At 37.5% G+C, this 21,369-nt stretch overlaps 2 protein-coding genes across 2 annotated transcripts in view; both read left to right on the top strand.

Moving 5' to 3' along the window:
• The window catches only part of myom3 (myomesin 3), a 97,519-nt gene extending 91,145 nt beyond the window's left edge, over positions 1-6,374 (top strand). Inside the window, exons 28-32 of the mRNA XM_056475073.1 lie at positions 227-390; positions 1,498-1,534; positions 3,783-3,805; positions 3,885-3,940; positions 5,885-6,374. Coding sequence (XP_056331048.1) covers positions 227-390; positions 1,498-1,534; positions 3,783-3,805; positions 3,885-3,940; positions 5,885-6,151 — 547 coding nt within the window. The 3' untranslated portion in view covers positions 6,152-6,374. The remainder of the gene's footprint in view (positions 1-226; positions 391-1,497; positions 1,535-3,782; positions 3,806-3,884; positions 3,941-5,884) is intronic.
• Positions 6,375-11,441: 5,067 nt separating this feature from the next.
• fabp10a (fatty acid binding protein 10a, liver basic) lies at positions 11,442-17,899 on the top strand. The gene is made up of 4 exons (XM_056475594.1): positions 11,442-11,549; positions 14,145-14,317; positions 17,631-17,720; positions 17,803-17,899. Exons 1-4 carry the CDS (start codon positions 11,483-11,485, stop codon positions 17,851-17,853), a joined length of 381 nt encoding a protein of 126 aa, XP_056331569.1. The 5' UTR covers positions 11,442-11,482; the 3' UTR covers positions 17,854-17,899.
• Positions 17,900-21,369: the final 3,470 nt, after the last annotated feature.

Below are 21,369 nucleotides of genomic sequence, written 5' to 3'. Positions count from 1 at the left end.
AGTGCTAACCACTAAGCCACTGTACCGCCCTTACTTAAAAACTTGTTACTCATAAACATTATACCTATACTGGATTATGCAGTTTCCTCTTGTTAGGTGTAAACTCTTGTTTGCCGAAGCCTCTTTTTTTGTAAACAGAATGAAACACTACATTCACACAGTTTGAGTTGTTTTGTGAGGGCGTTTATGAATGATATGTGTGATTGTTTTTCTTTGTTGTCATCAGAGAGCGCAGGATTGATCTGGACGAGCGCTGCAGGCCCGGCTCCAGCATGCAGAAGCTCTGGATCGAGATCTTCAATCCCACTGAAAACGATAAAGGCAAATACACACTGGAGATGTGTGATGGCCAGGACACACACAAGCGCTCTCTGGATCTGTCTGGACAAGGTACTGCAGCACCAAACTAAGGATGGACTATTTATTAAAAATACATCAAATACGTTCTGGTGTTTATTGTGATTAGTAAAGTTTTACAAACTAATTTCGAGAGGAGCACGTGATATGATTGACTGCAGCTGGCCACTCATCTACATGCATTAGTTAGCCAATCAGATTAATCCCAACTCACTATAAGTAGCCTAGCTAGAACTACTTCCTTATCTTCGTTTTCCGAAGAAACCCCCCATCCACCCCTTCTCCGCCTTTCCTCCTTTACCACGGGAAGCTTTCGAGAACCACCTGATCTCGTACTCCCCTCACATGCTCTATGGACCAGGCGGGAGCCCTGGGCTCAACTATCTCCGAGCTCAGGGTTCTCCCCCGGGACAGCATGCCAAACCTGCTAACATTGTCAAACAATATCTAAGTGTGAACTCTTGAAACAATATTAATGGTGATTTAATCACTGAGAGACAAAAACAGTGCTGTATCTTTAGAGGAAAGTATTAATTGTTTTAATATTGATTATTAATAACAGTTGAAGTTAAAATTATTAGCCCTTTTCAAATATTTCCCAAATGATGTTGAACAGATTCAGGAATTTTACACAGTATTTCCTACAATATTTTTTCTTCTGGAGAAAGTCTTAATTGTTTTATTTCGGCTAGAATAAAAGCAGTTTTTAATTGTTTTAAACTCACTTTAAGGTCAATATTATTAGCCCCTTTAAGCTAGATTTGTTTTGGATTGTCTACTGAACAAACCACTGTTATACAATGACTTGCCTAATTACCCTAACTTTACCCTAATTAACCTAGTTAAGCCTTTAAATGTTACTTTAAGCTGTATTGAAGTGTCTTGAAGAATATCTAGTCTAATATTATTTACTGTCATCATGGCAAAGATAAAATAAATCAGTTATTAGAGATGAGTTATTAAAACTATTATATTTAGAAATGTGTTGACTATAAATATCTCCGTTAAACAGAAATCGGGGGAAAAATATACAGGGGGGCTAATAATTCTCTAAAGAAACTCCATTTCTGTTTAACGGAGAGAAGATTTTTTCGTTATCTGTGTGAAGCTCAAATCTCTCTCTCTCTCTTTTCTTCGTAGCGTTTGCTGATGCTCTGCTGGAACACCAGAGACTGAAGTGAGTCATGAATATTCATAAGATCACATTGACCTTTGACCCTTCATTACTGTTAGCTCCACCCCTTTGTTTAAAGCCTGAGATGTGATCGTTGTTTTAGATGTATACATTTATATGCGCAGTTAACTAGTTTTTAACATACATATACAATTATTTTCTTTATTTTATGTCTTTCAATTTAAATCATCATAAAAAACTGACTAGAGTAATAAATATTATTAATAAAAATTGCCTCTTATTATATATATATTATTATATGGCACTTGTGGGAGGCATGCGATGGCTTGTGGCCGCAGGCCGAGTGCTTAAGGGCGTACTCACACTATGCTATCCAAACTGTGCCCAGGCCCGTTTCCCGGATCGTTTGAGAAGTGTGAGTGCTCTGAATCGTACTTAGGCACGGTTTAGTTGGCTGGCCCTGGCCCGGTTGGAAAAGGTGTGCCAGAGCACGGTTCGGTTGATGAGTGTGTAGTGTGAGTGCAAAGCGCACATGAGCCCGAAACTGAAGACGAGACGACACTTTAAGGGATTGCTTCATATGAATTTAATCATCATTTTTACTGTTCAATGAACGCAAACTGTCATAGATTATTAAAGATGCAAACCCCTCACTCCGCGACAGCTGCACCTTCAGCAAACCTCCTAATTCCTGCTGATCTGTTCGGCGAAATATTTGACTGCGTCACTGCGTCCCAAACAACTAAAACGACTATAACCATATAAAGAAATATCCACTGTGCTGAGCGAGAGCACTTCTTAAACTGAACAGCGCATCATCAATGACGCAAGCATGCTCAGGCTCAAATGCAATGTGAGTGCGGGCCGTCGGGGGAGACGGGAGGGGGACGAGCATGCTTCGGCCCAGTTTAAGGCAACTCTACATAGAGTGAGTACACCCTTAGTGTCCCACCAGACACAATATACAGCCATCTCTCACTGTTACGAGTGTAAAATTGCGTTTATACAACAGTTCAACAGCATAATCATGTATATAAAAAAGAAAATCAAACACGGAGAGTCTAAAAACCCTTTTGTGTGAGGAACTACTTTCTTCCGCCGTTCATTCACATCTGCAGCTGATGTCACAACAGCAGAAACCATTGCTCATTCACCAACGTCACTTTAGAGCTAGTGTTTGAATGATTCTCTAGCGTAATGTCTAAAGTGATGACAAAACAGGGGATTTTGCTCACATTTTCAGATTATAAGGCTGAACAGCATGAAATGCCATCAGTCTACAAAGATTTCCCCGTATTTCTCTGTTGCAATCGGGAGATCACAATAATTAACCCTGAAAAAGCCAAAGCAAAGCAAACACTAGCAGATTACTCTGGTAGCTGGTACTCTGGTAGTCTCTCAGAAATTATAAATATTTAAAATAGGCACTATCCTTATAAATAAACTGCATAGTTCCAATCTAAACAACGACATTCTCACTATAAAAATTAACTTCACCTTAATAACTTACACTTTCACGTTTCATTCTGAGCATTCATTGACCGCAGTTTAATTATTCAAATGTAACTGTTTTTGCTGATATCATTGCTGCAATCAAAAACGAGTAATGTGTAGGATTCAATATTGCGTGAACTTGCCTGATATGACATGAAAACTGCAGAGTCCAGCATTTCTAATTAAGTCGTCACTTCATTCAGCTCCCTTATAGCCAGAGACGTCTGCAGTTAGCACTAAAGCAGTGTGGTGTACGGTAAAAGTTAGGCTTTCTATTTGTTTTCGAATTTGGCATCCTACTGCACAACACGACATGTTTCCTATTGCAGCCTGTCTTTTTTTGCAACCGGAGACCCGTGTGACGTCATGTGTGATGTAGGTTGGTAATTGGTCTATACACAAGGGTGTAGAGGCTGTATGAGGGCTGATTTTGATGATCTCACAGCTATCAGCCAATCAGATTCGAGAACCAGACTAAACTGTTGTATGTATATATATATATATATATATAATGTGCAGAGAGTTTATATATAAAATTAAATATAATTAAAATAACTAAACAATGATCAAATTTAAAATGATTGGTTGTAAAAATAAAATATACTTTAGAATTTATATCCAAAATATTTATTATTTTATCATTTTAATGTTGATATTGCATGGCTTTTAAAATATATTCATTACAATATACATGTTCATTATATTAAATTTATTAAAACATTGGTTCTCGAGCTAATAACAGCAGTTATTATTGGAAAACACATCCTAAGTATGACTTTTTTCCCTTCGTTCACAGGCAAGTAGAGTTTGCAGAGAAAAGTAAGTAGAGATTTTTCGTGACTCTAATTATGTTTGAGTGAATTCGTTTGTTAAATTGTGGTAACTTTGTGTCTGTCAGATCGAGCCCGAGTCACGAAGGGTCTTCCTGATGTTGTGGCCATAATGGAGGACAAGGTGTGTCAGACTAAATAATACATTATAATTAGTTACTGGTGACCTTTAAATTGAGTGAAGCCTTTAAATTTCTCTTTGCTTGTGGCTAGCATTAAGCTAACATGATGTCCATGTAGCTAGCATGATGTAGCTATCATAATTATAATAATAATAATAATAATAATGTCAATAATATTAACCTCCATGAACATTTTTCACTGTTGTCCAATGACTAATTAGCATAATTAACCTAGGTAAGCCTTTAAATTGTACTTGTAGTCACCATAAAGTTACCATGATAAGTATGCAGCTAGCCTGATTTTAACAGGATTATAAAAGCTATAACAACATGTTAATCATCTAGCTTGCATGGTGCTAACAGGATTGGCATTGTAGCTAGCTTCACAAAGCTTTCATAATTGTAATAATAACAATGGGGTCAGTATTATTAGCCCCCTTGAGAATTTGTTTTCGACTGTTTTCCAATGATTTGACTTGTTAATCCTTTACATTGTAGTTTACTTGTAGCTAGCATAAAGCTAACATGATTCGCATGTAGCTAGCACGATGTTAACAGGATTACAATAATGATAACACGTTAATTGTGTAGATTGCATGGTGTTAGGGTTAGCATATAGCATGAAGCTAACATGATCATCATCTAGAAAGCATGATGCTAACAGCATGCTAATCATGTAGCTAGCATGAGGATAACAGGATTAGCATGTAGCTAACATGATGTACCTATCATAATTTTAATAACAACAATGAGGTCAATATTATTAGCCCCTTGAGAATTTGTTTTCGACTGTTCTCCAATGTTTGGACTTGTTAGCCTAATTAACCTTGTTAATTCTTTACATTACAGTTTACTTGTGGCTACCATAGAGCTAACATGATTAACATGTCATTAGTTTTATGCTAACAGGATTAGAATAATTAAAACATGTTAATTGTATAGATAACATGTTGCTAACAGGATTAGCATATAGCTAGCATGATGATAACAGGATTAGCATGTAGCTAACATGATGTAGCTATCATAATTGTAATGATAACAATGGTCAATATTATTAGCCCCCTTGAAAATTTCATTTCAATGTTGTCCAATGTTTTGACTAGTTAGCCTAATTAATCTAGTTAAATCTTTAAATGGCACATTACTTGTAGCTAGCATAAAGTTAAAATGATTAGCATGTAGTTAGCATGATGCTAACAGGATTGAAGTAATAATAACATGCTAATCGTGGAAATACCATGGTGTTAACATTATTAGCATGTATCTGGCATTATGTTAACAGGATTACCACAATAACAACATGCTAATTATGTAGAGAGCATGCCGTTAACAATATTAGCATTTAGCTAGCATGATTTAACTATAATAATAACAATAAGGTCAATATTATTAGCCGCTTTGAGTTTTTTTTTCACTGTTGTCCAATGATTTGACTAGTTTTAGTAGGCCTTTAAAATGGCACATTACTAGTAGCTAACATGATTAGCATCTAGAAAGCATGATACTAACAGGATTAGAGTAATGGTAACAGCATTCTAATCATGTAGCTAACATGGTGCTACATGATTAGCATGTTGCTAGCATGATGTAGCTATCATCATTTTAATACCAACAATGAGGTCAACATTATTAGCCCCCCTTCTTTTTCACTGTTGTCCAATGATTAGACTAGTTAGCCTAATTAACCTAGTCAAGCCTTTAAATTACACTTTACATGTAGCTAGCATAAAGTTAACATGATTAGCATATAGCTAGCATGATGTTAGCAGAATTAGAATAATAATAACAACATGCTAATCTTGTAGATTGCATGGTGCTAACGGGATTAATAGGAAGCTTGAATGAAGCTAACATGTATAGCATGTGGCTAGCATGATGGTAACGTGATTAGCATGTAGCTATCATGATAATAATAGTAATAAAGTCATCCTCTGTTGTGTGTTCAGTCTCTGTGTCTGACGTGTTTTGCTGACGGTGATCCTGCGCCTGAAATGTTCTGGCTGAAGAACGACAGAGAAATCTCGTCCGCTGCCCAGTACAGCATTAAAAACGAGAATAAATCCTCCACGCTCACCATAAACCACGTCAGCATGGAGGACTCGGGGAACTACAGCATCTTCGTGCGCAATAAACACGGCTCGCAGACGGTCCTGGTGACGGTCAGTGTGTACAAACATGGGGAAAAACCCAGAGGAGACGCGGTGCAGATGTAAAAACCACAGCAAACACTGATTGGTGGAGGAGTGCACTGTATTTACATGTGTGATTATTCTGTGTGATGATGTTAAAGAGCAGGTCACATGGGCTTTCGAAAAATATTCTGTATGCAGTTCTTAATGTAGCTGTCATTTAATGTAAACAATTTGCAAAGTTGCAAAGTCATAAAAGTGCCTGATAAATAAAGATGTAGTCTCTCGACTCTGAGTCAACTCTGAATCGCTTTAACGAGTCATTCTATTAACGAATCTTTTACTTATCAGCATGACCAAAGTAACTCATTTGCATAATCCCCGCCTCCCATGACATTCAAAACTCTGAAATGGGTGCTTTCAGACATGGAAAAGACCAATCAAAACAGACTTGGCCAGCTGACCAATCAGAGCAGAGCTGGCTTAAGGAGGAGGGGCTTACATGCATTAGGAAGTAAATTAATTCAAACAAACTGAATTGAAATCACTGCAAAATGATTCTAGTATTAAAAGCAAATTCTAAGAAAATGACTAAATATACTCTCATCGGCCACTTTATTAGGTACACCTGTCTAACTGCTCGTTAAAGCAAATTTCTAATTAGCCAATCACATAGTAGCAACTCAATGCATTTATACATGTAGACATGGTCAAGACGATCTGCTGCAGGTCAAAGTGAGCAAAAGGGAAGAAAGGGGATTTAAGTGACTTTGAACGTGGCATGGTTGTTGGTGCCAGACAGGCTGCTCTGAGTATTTCAGAAACTGCTGATCTACTGGGATTTTCACGCACAACCATCTCTAGGGTTTACAGAGAATGATCTGAAAAAGAGGAAATATCCAGTGAGCGGCAGTTCTGTGGGCGCAAATGCCTTGTTGATGCCAGAGGTCAGAGGAGAATGGCCAGACTGGTTCCAGCTGATAGAAAGGCAACAGTAGCTCAAATAAGCACTCGTTACAACCGAGGTCTGCAGAAGAGCATCTCTGAACACACAACACGTCCAACCTTGAGGCGGATGGGCTACAGCAGCAGAAGACCATACTGGGTGCCACTGCTGTCAGCTAAGAACAGGAAACTGAGGCTACAATTCACACAGGCTCACCAAAACTGGACAATAGAAGATTGGAGAAACGTTGCCTGGTCTGATGAGTCTCCATTTCTTGGATGGTCGGATCAGAATTTGGCTTTAACAATATGAAAGCATTGATCCACCCTGTCTTGTATCAGTGGTTCAGGCTGGTGGTGGTGGTGTAATGGTGTGGGGGATATTTTCTTGGTCCATTAGTACCAACTGAGCATGGGCCACAGCCTACCTGAGTATTGTTGCTCACCATGTCCATCCCTTTATGACCACAGTGTCTCCATCTTCTGATGGCTACTTCCAGCAGGATAACACTTCATGTCGGAAAGCGTGAATCATCTCAGACTGGTTTCTTGAACATGACAATGAGTTCACTGTACTCAAATGGCCTTCACAGTCACCCGTTCTCAATTCAATAGAGCACCTTTGGGATGTGGTGGAACGGGAGATTGACATCATAGATGTGCAGCTGATAAATCTGCAGCAACTGTGTGATGCTATCATGTCAATATGGAGCAAAATCTCTGAGGAATATTTCCAGTACCTTGTTGAATCTATGCCACGAAGGATTAACGCAGTTCTGAAGGCCAAACGGGGTCCAACCCGGTACTAGTAAGGCATACCTGCCAACACTCCCATTTTTCCCAGGAGTGTCCTGTATTTCAGACCCATCTCCTGCCCATCTCCCGGACTGTTTTGTCTCCCGGAAAACTCCCAGAATATATATATATATTCTTATGAACCAATATATTTACTTGAAGAGCAAAGTGACACGTTAAGTCTAATTTTCAGGGGAAAAACTTTAGCAACATTGCTTGAATAATTGAATAAAGAGTAATTAAGGGTATGAAGTAACATTTAATCATGTGTCAATGAATTAAAAAAAATATGCTAGTTAATGGTATATGTTGAAATGTTGCGCTTTTTAAAACGTTAAACTAATTTAAACAGCCTTTTGTTTTCAGACTGAACACACTCTCCATCTGCATTATTAGAGACTGATCTTTGGCTGGAGGAATGATTCATCTGCTGATATTTCAGAACAGACAGATTGAGGCTGTTTCTAATATGATTATGCAACCTGAGGGCGATTATTTGAAGCAAACTCCACAGTCCAGCAGGTCATTGACCGTCGTGTGTTTAAACAGAGCAGAAACCTTTGCAAAACTGGTCTGACGAGGAATCCAGACCTGCACAACACGTATCATATCAAACGCTGAGCAAACTGGTCATGTCTCGTGCTTTATTTATAGGTTTATTAAGATTATTTTATTTATTTATTTATTTATTCTTTTTCCCCGCAGATCATGTGCATTTTTATTTATTTAATTTAATTTAATTTAATTTAATTTAATTTAATTTAATTTAATTTAATTTTATTTTATTTTATTTTACAGTCTGTGACATGCTGTGCCAAAAAAAACCTTAGATCACGTCTCATTCATTTTTTTTATTTCTCTTTTTATATTTTACAGTCTGACACATACTGGACCAAAAAAACTCAGATCTTGTCTCATGCATTTTTTTAAAAGGTATTATATTTTTATTTATTTTATTTTTATTTTACAGTACGACACACACTGGACCAACAAAAACCCTCAGTCTCATGCATTTTATTTTATTTAATATATATTTTTTATTTAAGATTTTATTTTATTTTATTTTATTTTATTTTACAGTCTGTCTTACTGGACCAAAAAACCCTCAGATCATGTCTCATTCATGTTATTAATTAATTATTTATTTATTCTTAATTTCTTTATTTCTTTCTTTCTTTATTTATTTATTTATTTATTATTATTATTTTTTTTTATTATTTATTTACAGTCTGACACATACTGGACCAAAAAACCCTCAGATCATGGCTCATGCATTTTATTTTATTTTTATTTTATTTGACTATTTTATTACTTTTTTTGTTTTTTTTTATTATTAAATTTTTTAATTTTTTAATATTTTTTTTTATTTTACAGTCTTAAAAAGGTTCATTAAAAACTTTAAACTGTTTTTATTGTAGCCGAAATAACAAATCAGACTTTCTCCATTTATTTTATTTTATTTAACAGTCTGTCTTACTGGACCAAAAAACCCTCAGATCATGTCTCATTCATGTTATTAATTAATTATTTAATCTTTATTTATTTATTTTTTTATTTTATTTTATTTTTATTATTTATTTACAGTCTGACACATACTGGACCAAAAAACCCTCAGATCATGGCTCATGCATTTTATTTTATTTTTATTTTACTATTTTATTACTTCTTTTTTTATTATTTATTTATTTTTTATTTTATTTTATTTTTTTATTCTACAGTCTTAAAAAGGTTCATTAAAAATTTAAAACTGCTTTTATTGTAGCCGAAATAACAAATCAGACTTTCTCCATTTATTTTATTTTATTTAACAGTCTGTCTTACTGGACCAAAAAACCCTCAGATCATGTCTCATTCATGTTATTAATTAATTATTTATTCTTTATTTATTTATTTATTTATTCATTTATTTTATTTTTTTATTTATTTACAGTCTGACACATACTGGACCAAAAAACCCTCAGATCATGGCTCATGCATTTTATTTTATTTTTATTTTATTATTTTATTACTTTTTTTCATAAATTTTTTTATTTTTAAATATTTTTTTTTTTATTATTTTACAGTCTTAAAATTCATTAATTTATTTATTTTGTTTTATAGTCTGACAAATACTAGACCATTCATTCATTTTCTTTTCGGCTCAGTTCCTTTATTAATCTGCGGTCGCCACAGCAGAATGAACTTATCGACTTATCCAGCATGTTTTACACAGCGGATGCCCTTCCAGCTGCAACCCATCTCTGGGAAACATCCATACACACTCATACACTACTGACAAATTAGCCTACCCAATTCACCTGTACCGCATGTCTTTGGAGTGTGGGGGAAACCGGAGCACCCGGAGGAAACCCACACGAACGCAGGGAGAACATGCAAACTCCACACAGAAACGCCAACTGACCCAGCCGAGGCTCGAACCAGCGACCTTCTTGCTGTGATGCCCAATGCTAGACCAATAAATCCTTAAGATCATGTTTAATGCATTTTAATTTCTCAGTTGTTAATGAAAGCGTCTCTCAGATCGACTGAATAATTTGATCAATGCAGGAAATATTGCAGAATTCACCAGGCTGATCTCTTTAACTTTTTATTTGTTTAATACTTAATATTTAAAAAAAAATCTAATCATGCAGTCGGTGTGTGTGTGTGTGCTTGTGTGTGTTTGTGTGTGTGTGCCTGTGTGTGTGTGTGTGTGTGTGTGTGTGTGTGTGTGTGTGTGTGTGTGTGTGTGTGTGTGTGTGTGTGTGTGTGCGCGTGCGTGCGTGTGTGTGTGTGTGTGTGCCTGTGTGTGCGTGCGTCCGTCCGTTTGTGAACAGAGCAGGTCATATTGGTTTTTGAAAAATATCTTACTTGAAGTTTGTAAAGTCACTGTCCTTCAGTGTAAACAGTGGGAAAAGGACATGATGAATAAAGATAGAACCTCTGAAAAGAAAGAACACTGAAGAACAGAAAGATCAAAGGAACTCATTTTAGAACATCAATTCTTTATCTCTTTTGATTTTATAGATTTAAAGGGGCAGTACACCCAATAATGAAAGTTTCCCCAAGCTTTGGTGAATTTCTTTCTTCTGTTGAACACAAAACAAGACATTTTGAAGAATGTTGGGGAAAAAACAGACACTGACCTTCATAGTATTTTTGATGCTATTATATGGAAGTCAGTGGCTGTGTTTTTCACTATTCAGCAGGGGCGTAGCGGACATTTTAAAGTGTGTGTGTGGGGGGGGGGGGGGGGGGGCTGTATGAGATCATATGTTCATATAATTATTAATTACCTGTTTCTAAATAGTCTGCCTCTAAAAGTGAGGGGGACGGATCCCCCCCGTCCCCCCTGGTTGCTACGCCCCTGCTATTCAGTATACAGTATCTTCATTGGTATTCAACAAAAGAAAATCAAACCAGTTTGGAACAAGTGAAGGGAACAGAAATTTCATTTTTGGGTGAACTGTCCCTTTAAGTCAAGTCAAATCCTGGTGTAATATTCCACTACACTGATAAGTCTTTATTTTTGGTCTGCTACTGCTGCGTGTATGGGGGCATTTACCTCATATTCTGCTGGAGTTGATGAACTGTGGGTTGTTCAAACAGCAGCAGGTCATTGACTGAACTCCTCCAGATATAAAAGCTGCACACCTGAAGCTGATCTTCACTTTGTGTTGAGCTTCTCCAGAAAACATGGCCTTCAGCGGGACGTGGCAGGTTTACACTCAGGAGAACTACGAGGAGTTTCTCAGAGCCATCTGTGAGTTGAACTGCACTTTCAGAACACAGTCAGCACGGGTTTCAATACACGGGTTCACACTTGAAGACGATGTTTTCAGGTCACACTTCACAATAATGTTTCATTAGTTCATGTATTTACTAACATAAACTAATAATGAGCAATACTTGTGCAGCATATATTAATCAAGTTCAGCATTTACTAATGCATTAATAACATCCAAATTCATGCTTGTTAACATGAGCTAATGCAGAGTTAATATGAACTATCAATGACTATTTTCATTATTTAACATGAACAAATGCTGTAATAAATGTATCATTCAATGTTTGTTCATGTTAGATAATGAATTGACTAACATTAACTAATGCAACCTTAAAGTGTTTCTTAATTGCATTTAGTTTTAGTATAAACACAGTCAGGTTAAAGTTGGTAAGGTTTTATTTTTTGTTGTTGTTGTTGTTGTTGTTGTTGAGATAGAGCAAGGGTGTAGAATTGGCATGGATGAAGAGGACGTGTCCCCACCAATATCCACCACATACTGAAATGTCCCTACGAATAGTCGACTTCAAAATAAAGTAATGCTCCATCAACTCTTAACCTACACGTGCACCAAGTCAAGTTCGCTACGAGTTCACCGTGAATATGATTAATCAAGGCAGTGTAAATAATTAAAATTCAGTTTTTTGGCCTCCATGATTATGAAAAACAGTTAAAAAAACACACACCTCTCTACATTTCTCTACATCCATACCTCTTCAAAGCCAGACTGCAGTAAAATCATGTAAATTGACTTTCAAGACATGGTACTTGATTGTTATTTTTATTATTAAGTGTTTATTTTATAGATGGGCATAGATTAGCTTTTTGAATCTAGTTCATCTAGATTCATCTTGGAATTAATCTAGATTAAAATGGATCATTTGATTTCTGCCGAAGGCATTCAGAATGCATGTGCTACCCAAATAATAAGTCTTTGAGAAAAGGTTTGTCAAGCCAGGTGGCGCATTAGACCAGGGGCTCATCTCCTGTTTCCAAAATGCATCTCAAACTGCTTGAGAAACTGATCTACTATGATAATTGATGATGAAAATAAATGATGTTCAATAAGATGTGCTTGTGTTTACTAACTGTTTATTCAGGTAAACATGAATGTTGAACTGTAGGCCTACAGAAGCTCCAAACAGCGATTTCTGATTACCTTAATCTGACTAAAGTCATAACTGAACAAAACAGAAATGGAATTAAGACATGTGGAGTGCAGATATTAGTGGTATTACTGAAGTAAACACTGCAATCAAACTATTACCCTCATGTAGGACTTTGCCATATTTTCCGACAAGATTCACACACACGGCTGTCAGTAAAGGACCACACACACACACACATCGTGAAATTACGAAGTTTTTTTCGTTCCATTCGGCGTGCGTTATTAATTTCCATAACACTCTCACCAGCCTTTACCCCTTATTTGCGTCTAATACCCCAGTTTGTCACGGGGGCATGAATGAAATGTTCATGAGTGAAGGTGAAACTGCTGAACTGCAGTTAAAGTCAGGCATCCTGCTGATTTGATTCAGAAGCGCACTTGTTTGTCAGACAGCTCACCGGTCAGGTATACATCCGCGCTAAAATATCAAGGTGAAAGTTTGTGTAGAACAGACCCAGCTCCCAACCCAACTTTGAGAATAGATTAACGGCGATATTTTTTTAATCGCACGATATGAGTCTCACGTTAACGCTGATAACGGCCCAGCACTAGTTTATTTTATATCATTAAATACTTTAATCATGTTTTTAAAAGCACAAAACAATTTGTGCTGTTCTATGCATGTGTCCAAGGATACATGTCCCCACCAATGTCAAGAGCAAATCTACGCCCTTACATTAGAGTCAGATTTTTACAGAGGGGATTTGGGGAATTTCAATGTGTCACTCCGTAATTTAGAAAATACTGCAAACGTCCAATTTTGATTGTTCATTCATTTTCCTTCAGCTTAGTCCTTTTATTCATCAGGGGTCGCCACAGCGGAATGAACCGCCAACTAATCCAGCATATGTTTTACACAGGAATGCCCTTCCAGCCACAACCCAGTACTGGGAAACACCCATGCACTCTCATTCACACACACACTCATACATTACAGCCAATTTAGTTTATTCAATTCACCTATAGCGCATGTGTTTGAACTGTGGGGGAAACCGGAGCACCCGGAGGAAACCCACGCCAACACGGGGAGAACATGCAAACTCTTGGTCTTAGGTGGTCAGGCTGAAAAATGACCAGCTAAAACCAGCTTGACCAGCCTGGTTTAAGCTGGACATAGCTGGTTTTGGCTGTGTTCCCAGCCTGGCTAGGGTGGTCAAGCTGGTTTTAGCTAGTCATTTTCCAGCCTGACTAGCTAAGACCAGGCTGGAAATGGCTGGAAACCAGCCTGGAAATGGCCAAAACCCCTCTAAAACCAGGCTGGTCGACCAGCTAAAACCAGCCAACCAGTCTAGGCTGGTTTAAGCAGTTTTTTTCAGTAGGGGTCTCTTTGATAAAACAAAAAAAAAAGTTTTTTTTTTCTCTCTGAATTATGAAGTGATAAAAAGCGATTGTCTCTGTTTGTCCAGCTCTGCCAGAAGAGGTGATTAAACTGGCCAAAGATGTGAAACCAGTGACAGAAATCCAGCAGAAGGGCAGCGACTTCACCATCACATCCAAAACTCCGGGAAAAACCGTCACCAACTCCTTCACCATCGGCAAAGAGGCTGAAATCACCACCATGGACGGCAAGAAGCTCAAGGTACAGTTTCAGCTCTTCCACCTTATATATGTGTGTTTGCATAGAGATCAAGCTTCATGTGGAGGAAAACTACACTTTATTTTGGAAATCACTCCATCATACAGAACGTTTTTATTATTTATTTGAGAATTAAAGGAAAGCTCCACTTAATACCATTAGCAGCTCGCTTTAAACTGTCAAGATAACATTTTTTTTTTTTTTGCTTGGTGAGATTCAACGTAGAATCATCGCTCAGTAATACAATAGCAGGATTCACTGGTGCAGGATATTCAATAATTTTAGATAGCACACACCTCATTCCCAAATGTTTCTACTTTTCCACATTCCCACATCATGTGAAAAACAGATCCAAGTTCCTGGTCAGGACATTTATCACAGAGAGGACTAAAGGAGGCATTGATGCAATGTCTTTTGGGTGGGATCCAGTAGGTTCTATTTTAATTATTTATCATTTTATAAACAGGGAAAGATTAAAAGATAATCGGGCCTGACTCAGCATGAATGCTGTTTTTCAGCAGGTTCCTGCTCTGCAGAACATACAGACACACTTGCCACCTCATCCATCAACACTGTAAAAAATGGCCGTGATTTCAACAGTAAAAAACTGTAAAAACGCTACGGTACAAATCCGTAACCAGGTTAACAGTATGTTTCCTTAATATATACGGCGAATAACCGTAAATTGACTTTCCCAGAATTCCCTGTATGGCACTATGGTCGCTTTTTATGCATTTTGTTGACATTACTCTGGATCTTTCTAGTTGTTTCCCCATCAGTGATGTACATTAGAGGTTTATCTTACATCTAATGTTGATAAACAATGTTTATTTCATGACTTTAATTTTAACCGTGTTACCATACTGGTGTTTAGCAGCTGTGTGAATGACACTGAGCTCCTTCTATACACTGATACTCTTCTCTGCATGTGGAAAAGTTGTTAGTGATGAGCTTTGGTTCATTATGTAACTTCCTCATCACCACCTGTATATGGCTGTGTTAACGTGTCTAACTGTGGAACAAAAGATGTGTAGATGTTGGTAAATCAAAACACAGACATATTACATCTATAAATTAATTAAATACAGTAGTTTACTGTAAAATTGAGAAATTACTTTTATGGTTTGTACCGTATTTTAACGGTAAAGTACTGGCTACCACAGCTGCCGTTTTTTTACTGTAAATTTTACAGATTTTTTACAGTGAACACATGAGAACAGTACAAACAACCACCAAACATCCAAAATAGAGGGAAGCAGGCTACTAACTCAGTGGTTACAGTGAGAGATGATGAGCATGGGATTTTTAAAAAAGTCTTAATGTTGGTATTGTTATTAGATGTTGTGGGATCTAATTCCAGGCTTTTGTGAATACATAAAAGAAAGATCTCTGTCCAAAACAGTTTTAAAAGCCGGTAATGGCAAGCATCCATTCGTTGCAGATCTGGTGGAACGATCAGTCCTTGTGTTAAGTTTTGGTACCAAAGCACAAAGGGCTGCTGAGGTAGCGCTATTTAAAGTTTGATGGTAGAGTTGAATCCCTGTGTTCATAATGTAATCTTGAAATGATGAAGCATTAGAGCAGGGGTGGGCAAACTCGGTCCTGAAGGGCCGGTGTCCCGCACAGTTTAGCTCCAACACTAATCAAACACACCTGAACAAGCTAATCAGTGTCTTCAAGATCACTAGAAATCCATAAGCAGGTGTGTTTGATTAGAGTTGGAGCTAAACTGTGCAGGACACCGGCCCTCCAGGACCGAGTTTGCCCACCCCTGCATTAGAGAGTGATAGAGCAAAACAGTGATGTGTCCATCCAGAAAGTCTCTTGTGGATCTTACAGGCCCTATTGTACAGTCTAGCTATTGACAAAGGTTATAGTGAATGAGTTGGTGATTGGGACTTTTAGATGAAGTAAAAATGTTCTGCCATACTCTTTCCCACTCTCTGACACCCTTTTCTAGTTTCCCAACTGCGCTGTATAGCTAAATGAATCATTGCTTTTACGTTATTTCACTCACCGCTGTGGGTTTTTCTTTCTTCAAGGAGAAGATACCAACACTTTGTCCACATCTGTACATATTTCTGATAATAGATCGTTTTTTTAAGTATTTATTCATATAAACAAATTAGACATAAAAGTAAATACCTGTTATAATTTAATATTTTACAGTCATATATAGATTTTTTGAATTATATTTATCATCTGTATACATTTATAATACATCTGTACAATGTAATACATTAATAGAGCTCGGGAATGTGTCACAAGCAACCTAATGCATTCTGGGTGTTTAGGTCAAGGGAGCCAGACCATTTGTTTTTGTATCATATATATATATATATATATATATATATATATATATATATATATATATATATATATATATATATATACACACACACACACTCATCAGCAATACTACAGGTAGTGAAGCATATATGGAGAGGTTTTCTTGCGGCAGCTTGTCAGTCACAGATAAACTTGTTCATTTATTTGATCCGCACTCGACTTTTCCAGTTACGGTTCACCATTGGATGTTATGAAATGCATATTATCAGCTTCTCAGACACACAACGAGCGTTTATAAAGGTATATACTCATCAAACCAGAGTATTCTGAGTGTTTGTGAGATGTTTTTCAAATGATCTTACTATTAAACAGTCGCTTTTCTGTTGTGATTTGCATCTGTTTACACTGAGCACTCCTGCGTTTGGCCTTAAACATGGCCAACCGTGACATAGATGTTCCCGAGCTCTATATCATCTGTATATACACATTAAATACAGCTCTGGAAGAATTAAGAGACCACTTAAGACACACTTTAAAATAAATGTTAGTTACTATTAATGAAATAAACGAACACCAAACTGAAATGTATTGTGATGCAGTTCCTAGAGAAGCATAACATTAAATGAGGCAACAGTGGGCGTGGCTTGTTTTTTCTACTGCGAGCTGATTGGATGTAGTAAAGTAGGCATTTCATTCAGAAAGATGGGAAAATAGGTTTGGGGAGAGTTATTACAACCTAACAGACTCCTCCTGCTCATCATTACTGTTTGTTGTCAAAACTGACAGCTGGAGGGGTGTGGTTAAGTATGTTAGCCACGCCCACTACCTCAGACAGACCAAATCTGAGAATGAAAACAAACAGGAAGTGCATTTTCAGATTTCAATTAAAGACTCCAAGGGCTAACTATTTGTTTGTTCTTAATGACATGCGCAGAAAATGAGCAATGTGAGCTAACACAAGCAATATGGCTAGTTTTGATTTCATGTGTACTTTAAATCAAAACGGTTGCTGTTGTGTTGATTTCAGTGCATCGTCAAGCTGGATGGAGGAAAGCTGGTCTGCACAACTGACCGATTCTCCCACATCCAGGAGATCAAGGCTGGAGAAATGGTGGAGGTGCGTAGAAGCTCGTGTTCTCACATATAAACATATTATATGAAGATATTGACATGTTCTGTGGGTGTTTGTTATTGTCCAGACGCTGACAGTCGGAGGAACCACCATGATCAGGAAGAGCAAGAAGATCTGAAGCCTTTTATCATCACTCTATTTAAATAAAGCTCTGACTGACAAAACATTCATTCCTTCATTTTCTTTTCGGCTTAGTCCCTTTATTAATCTGGGATTGACACAGCGGAATGAACCACTAACTTATCCAGCATATGGTTTACGCAGCGGATGCCCTTCCAGCTGCAACCCATCACTGGGAAACATCAATACACACATTCACACACATACTACGGACAATTTCAATAGTGTCTGAATGCAGCCTTGATGATGCAAGCTGAGATTGCATCACTCAGCTATCCAATGTCAGACACAATGCACTCAATGGAGGGAGTGACATCACTGTGAGAGGTAGGGTTAGGGGTGTGGTTAGGTGAGTGCATAAAAAAGCATTGGATGCAGCTCAGATTGCACTGCACCGAGTCTGCAGCCAGACCACTCTCAACAATTTAGCTTACCCAATTCACCTATAGTGCATGTGTTTGGACTTGTGGGGGAAACCGGAGCCCCTGGAGGAAATCCACACCAACGTGAGGAGAACATGCAAACTCCACACAGAAATGGCAACTGACCCAGGCGAGGCTCAAACCAGCAACCTTCTTGCTGTAAGGCGACAGCGCCACTGTCAATTATTATTAATTGATTATTCACTCAGGCCCCGTTTACACTAATACGTTTTAGTTTTAAAACGCATAAGATTTACTACGGTTGCACCTTCCGTCCACACTACCACGGAGTTTTCGAGCCCTGAAAATGGAGCATTTTGAAAACACTGAAGAGGCTGAAACTTTTTCAGAGGTTAGTATATGCTTTTTTTGAAGGATATGTAAAAGCTAGTGTGCCCCAAAACAGTGTCAAAATTCACATTTAGAAGATCTAAAACTGACATAAACATCCAAAGTTTGTAGTTCGTCTCTTCCGCCTAATGGATCCATGATTTTTTTTTTGTTTGTCACCTCATAATTCAGTCTTTCATCAAATCCTCTGACATGCCTGATATCTGATCTGTTGACTGTCCTCAAAACCAAACCTATCTCCTCCTAGGTCGTTCATGCTACAAGGCCCAAAATTGGTCAAAATATGCCTCTTGCATTTAAGATTGTTGCTTTACCTCCTCATGCTAATCAGACGTTAATTATTACATTTTAATAATAGAACAAAATTATACAAAGCCCAAATTTGGCCAAAAACCTTTAGATTTTTCGACTTCTGCATTAGATTTTGTTGCTATATCTTTTCAGGTTTATCAGACTTATAGTTTTCAAATAAATCATTTTAACCTCTTAAGGCCCAAGGTGTTTTTTACATGCATTTTTTTTATTTCTCTTTGGTATTTGGGCTTATTAGAACCGAATTAGAATAAAACCTAAGCATCATCTTTTGATACGATGTACTTTTAGAGAAAAATGATGTCCATATATGTGGACTCGTGGTCTGAATTTACATAAAACACCTTTTTCCTAAATTTTCTAACATATTTAACATAGACATTTTTTTAACTTGCTTTGACTTTCAGAGAGTAAAAACAACATTTTTTGCCCATTTTGGACAGTTTAAAATAGTGTTTGGGTCATTTCATATGCTGCAAAACAGTTGGAGGATGACCCTGTATGTCTGTAACAAAATATAAAACATTTATAGTATTTTAAAGAGCCACTAAAGAGCTCAAATGTGCTGTACACATATGTGGACACTCAAGCTCTAGGAGGTTAAAGCATTATTTTTCTCAAAATATATCACTCCATGATGTAAACTCTACATTTTTCTCTAATATGGCAAGCATTTTTACATAAAGTCCAGTTTTTTACAGATATGGCACGCCAGTTTTGCATATATCCCTTTCACACTTACGAATTATATTAGAGTATATGCGGAGCTAGTGTTTCTTCCCATACTGCTAAACTTCCGGTGAACAGTTAATGTCATTTATACGGTTCCTCTTACAGCGTCGATGTTGTAATGTAATTCAAATACAATCAGATAAACAGACTTTGGCATTCATTTAGATGCTCAAGCATAAAACAAGACGAAAAGCCATTTACTCGCACGCGCCCGTCAGAATCGACAGACTTGCGCAGAAGCTCCATTGAACATACTGGGGTAAAATAAATGTTCGTATTTTAGACATGGTGGGGGGAAATGTAATTTAATGCTGTGCTTCTTGTCCAATCTGAGACCCACTTTATATCAGATATCACTCAGGCAGTGGAGATCGCTGATTTTTAAAGGAAACACCTTTTTGGTCGATTGAGCAAGAGGGGCACCTCAGCCAATGAGGGGAAAAAGGGGCAGTGGCTCTAGCCACTGGGCCACACCCCTGTGCACAGTCCTGCTAGAAATGCCCAAGTATTAGCATTTGATCAAGCATGTACATGAGCGTTCCGTTTAACAACTCCTTAGAAACCACCTAACAATGCCATAAACATTTTAGCAACTGCCTAGCAACCGCTGTGCTTCAAGTCAAATCAAACCAAAGTCCCTTTAAGACAAATCATTTCACTCGGCGGCCATCTTTGAGACACCTCTCAGGCAGTATGCTCAGCATTCTGTTTGAATGGGGAAACATCAAATTCTCCAAAGCTACTTGCCAAGCTTACGGTTAAACTTCATATTAGGAATCATCAATAAAATTAAACAACAGCTGTCTATTTAGGTTCATATCAAAATGTTCGTGTCACACAAAATCGGCAGAAACTAACGTCTGGTTCGAGCCCCTCCCCCGGAGAATTGTCATTCTACAGCGATCGCTGATTGGCTCCTACACTAGAAGGCCACTTTTATTAGCCCTATAGTGATCACTGATTGGCCCCTGTACTGGAGGGCGGGGCTTCATTCGCCAAAATTAACAGTTACACTTTTCCCCATTCAAAAGTATACGAGTGACACGTCTTGTGTATTCTGTAGTCTTTGTGTCAAACACTGAATTACAAAAATGCACATTTCAAAGCACTTCACAGGACCAAATAAAGTTGTTTGTTAACATTAGTGCACAGTGAGTTAACAGAATGACTATTTTCATTAAAGCTGAATAAATAGTGTTGCTTACCTGTGTTAGTAAATGCATTAACTAATGGAGAATTGTTTTAAAGTGTTACTTAAGTATTTTGCCCACTTACTGTAAAAAGGTGGCACAGCAGTTAGCACTGTCATCGAGAACATCACTGGTTCGAGTCCCTGCTGGATCAGTTGGCATTTCTGTGTGGAGTTTGCATGTTCTCCCCATGCTGGCGTGGGTTTCCAACACAGTGCAAACACATATGTTATAAGGGAATTGATGAACTAAATTGGCCGTAGTGTCTCTATCCTCCAAGGGTTGAGCGTTGGGCTGAAGACCCACCTAGTAAAAGTTAGATGTTACAAAACACCAACATGGTGCGGCTAAATGTAACTTCGATATAAACGTCACTGGGAGTAAGTACTGTATAAATAGAGTAGACTGTACTTCTACTACCATTTAAAACAGCTGACTTAAAAATAGTAATACCAACAATAATTGCAGGTAAATTCATATGCAAATTCTTCAGCATGTGTTATATGA

The sequence above is a fragment of the Danio aesculapii genome, chromosome 16 (assembly GCF_903798145.1).
Source record: "Danio aesculapii chromosome 16, fDanAes4.1, whole genome shotgun sequence".
NCBI lineage: Eukaryota > Metazoa > Chordata > Actinopteri > Cypriniformes > Danionidae > Danio > Danio aesculapii.
Note: the sequence above shows the minus strand (reverse complement) of the source record. Positions and strands in the feature narration are given on the sequence as shown.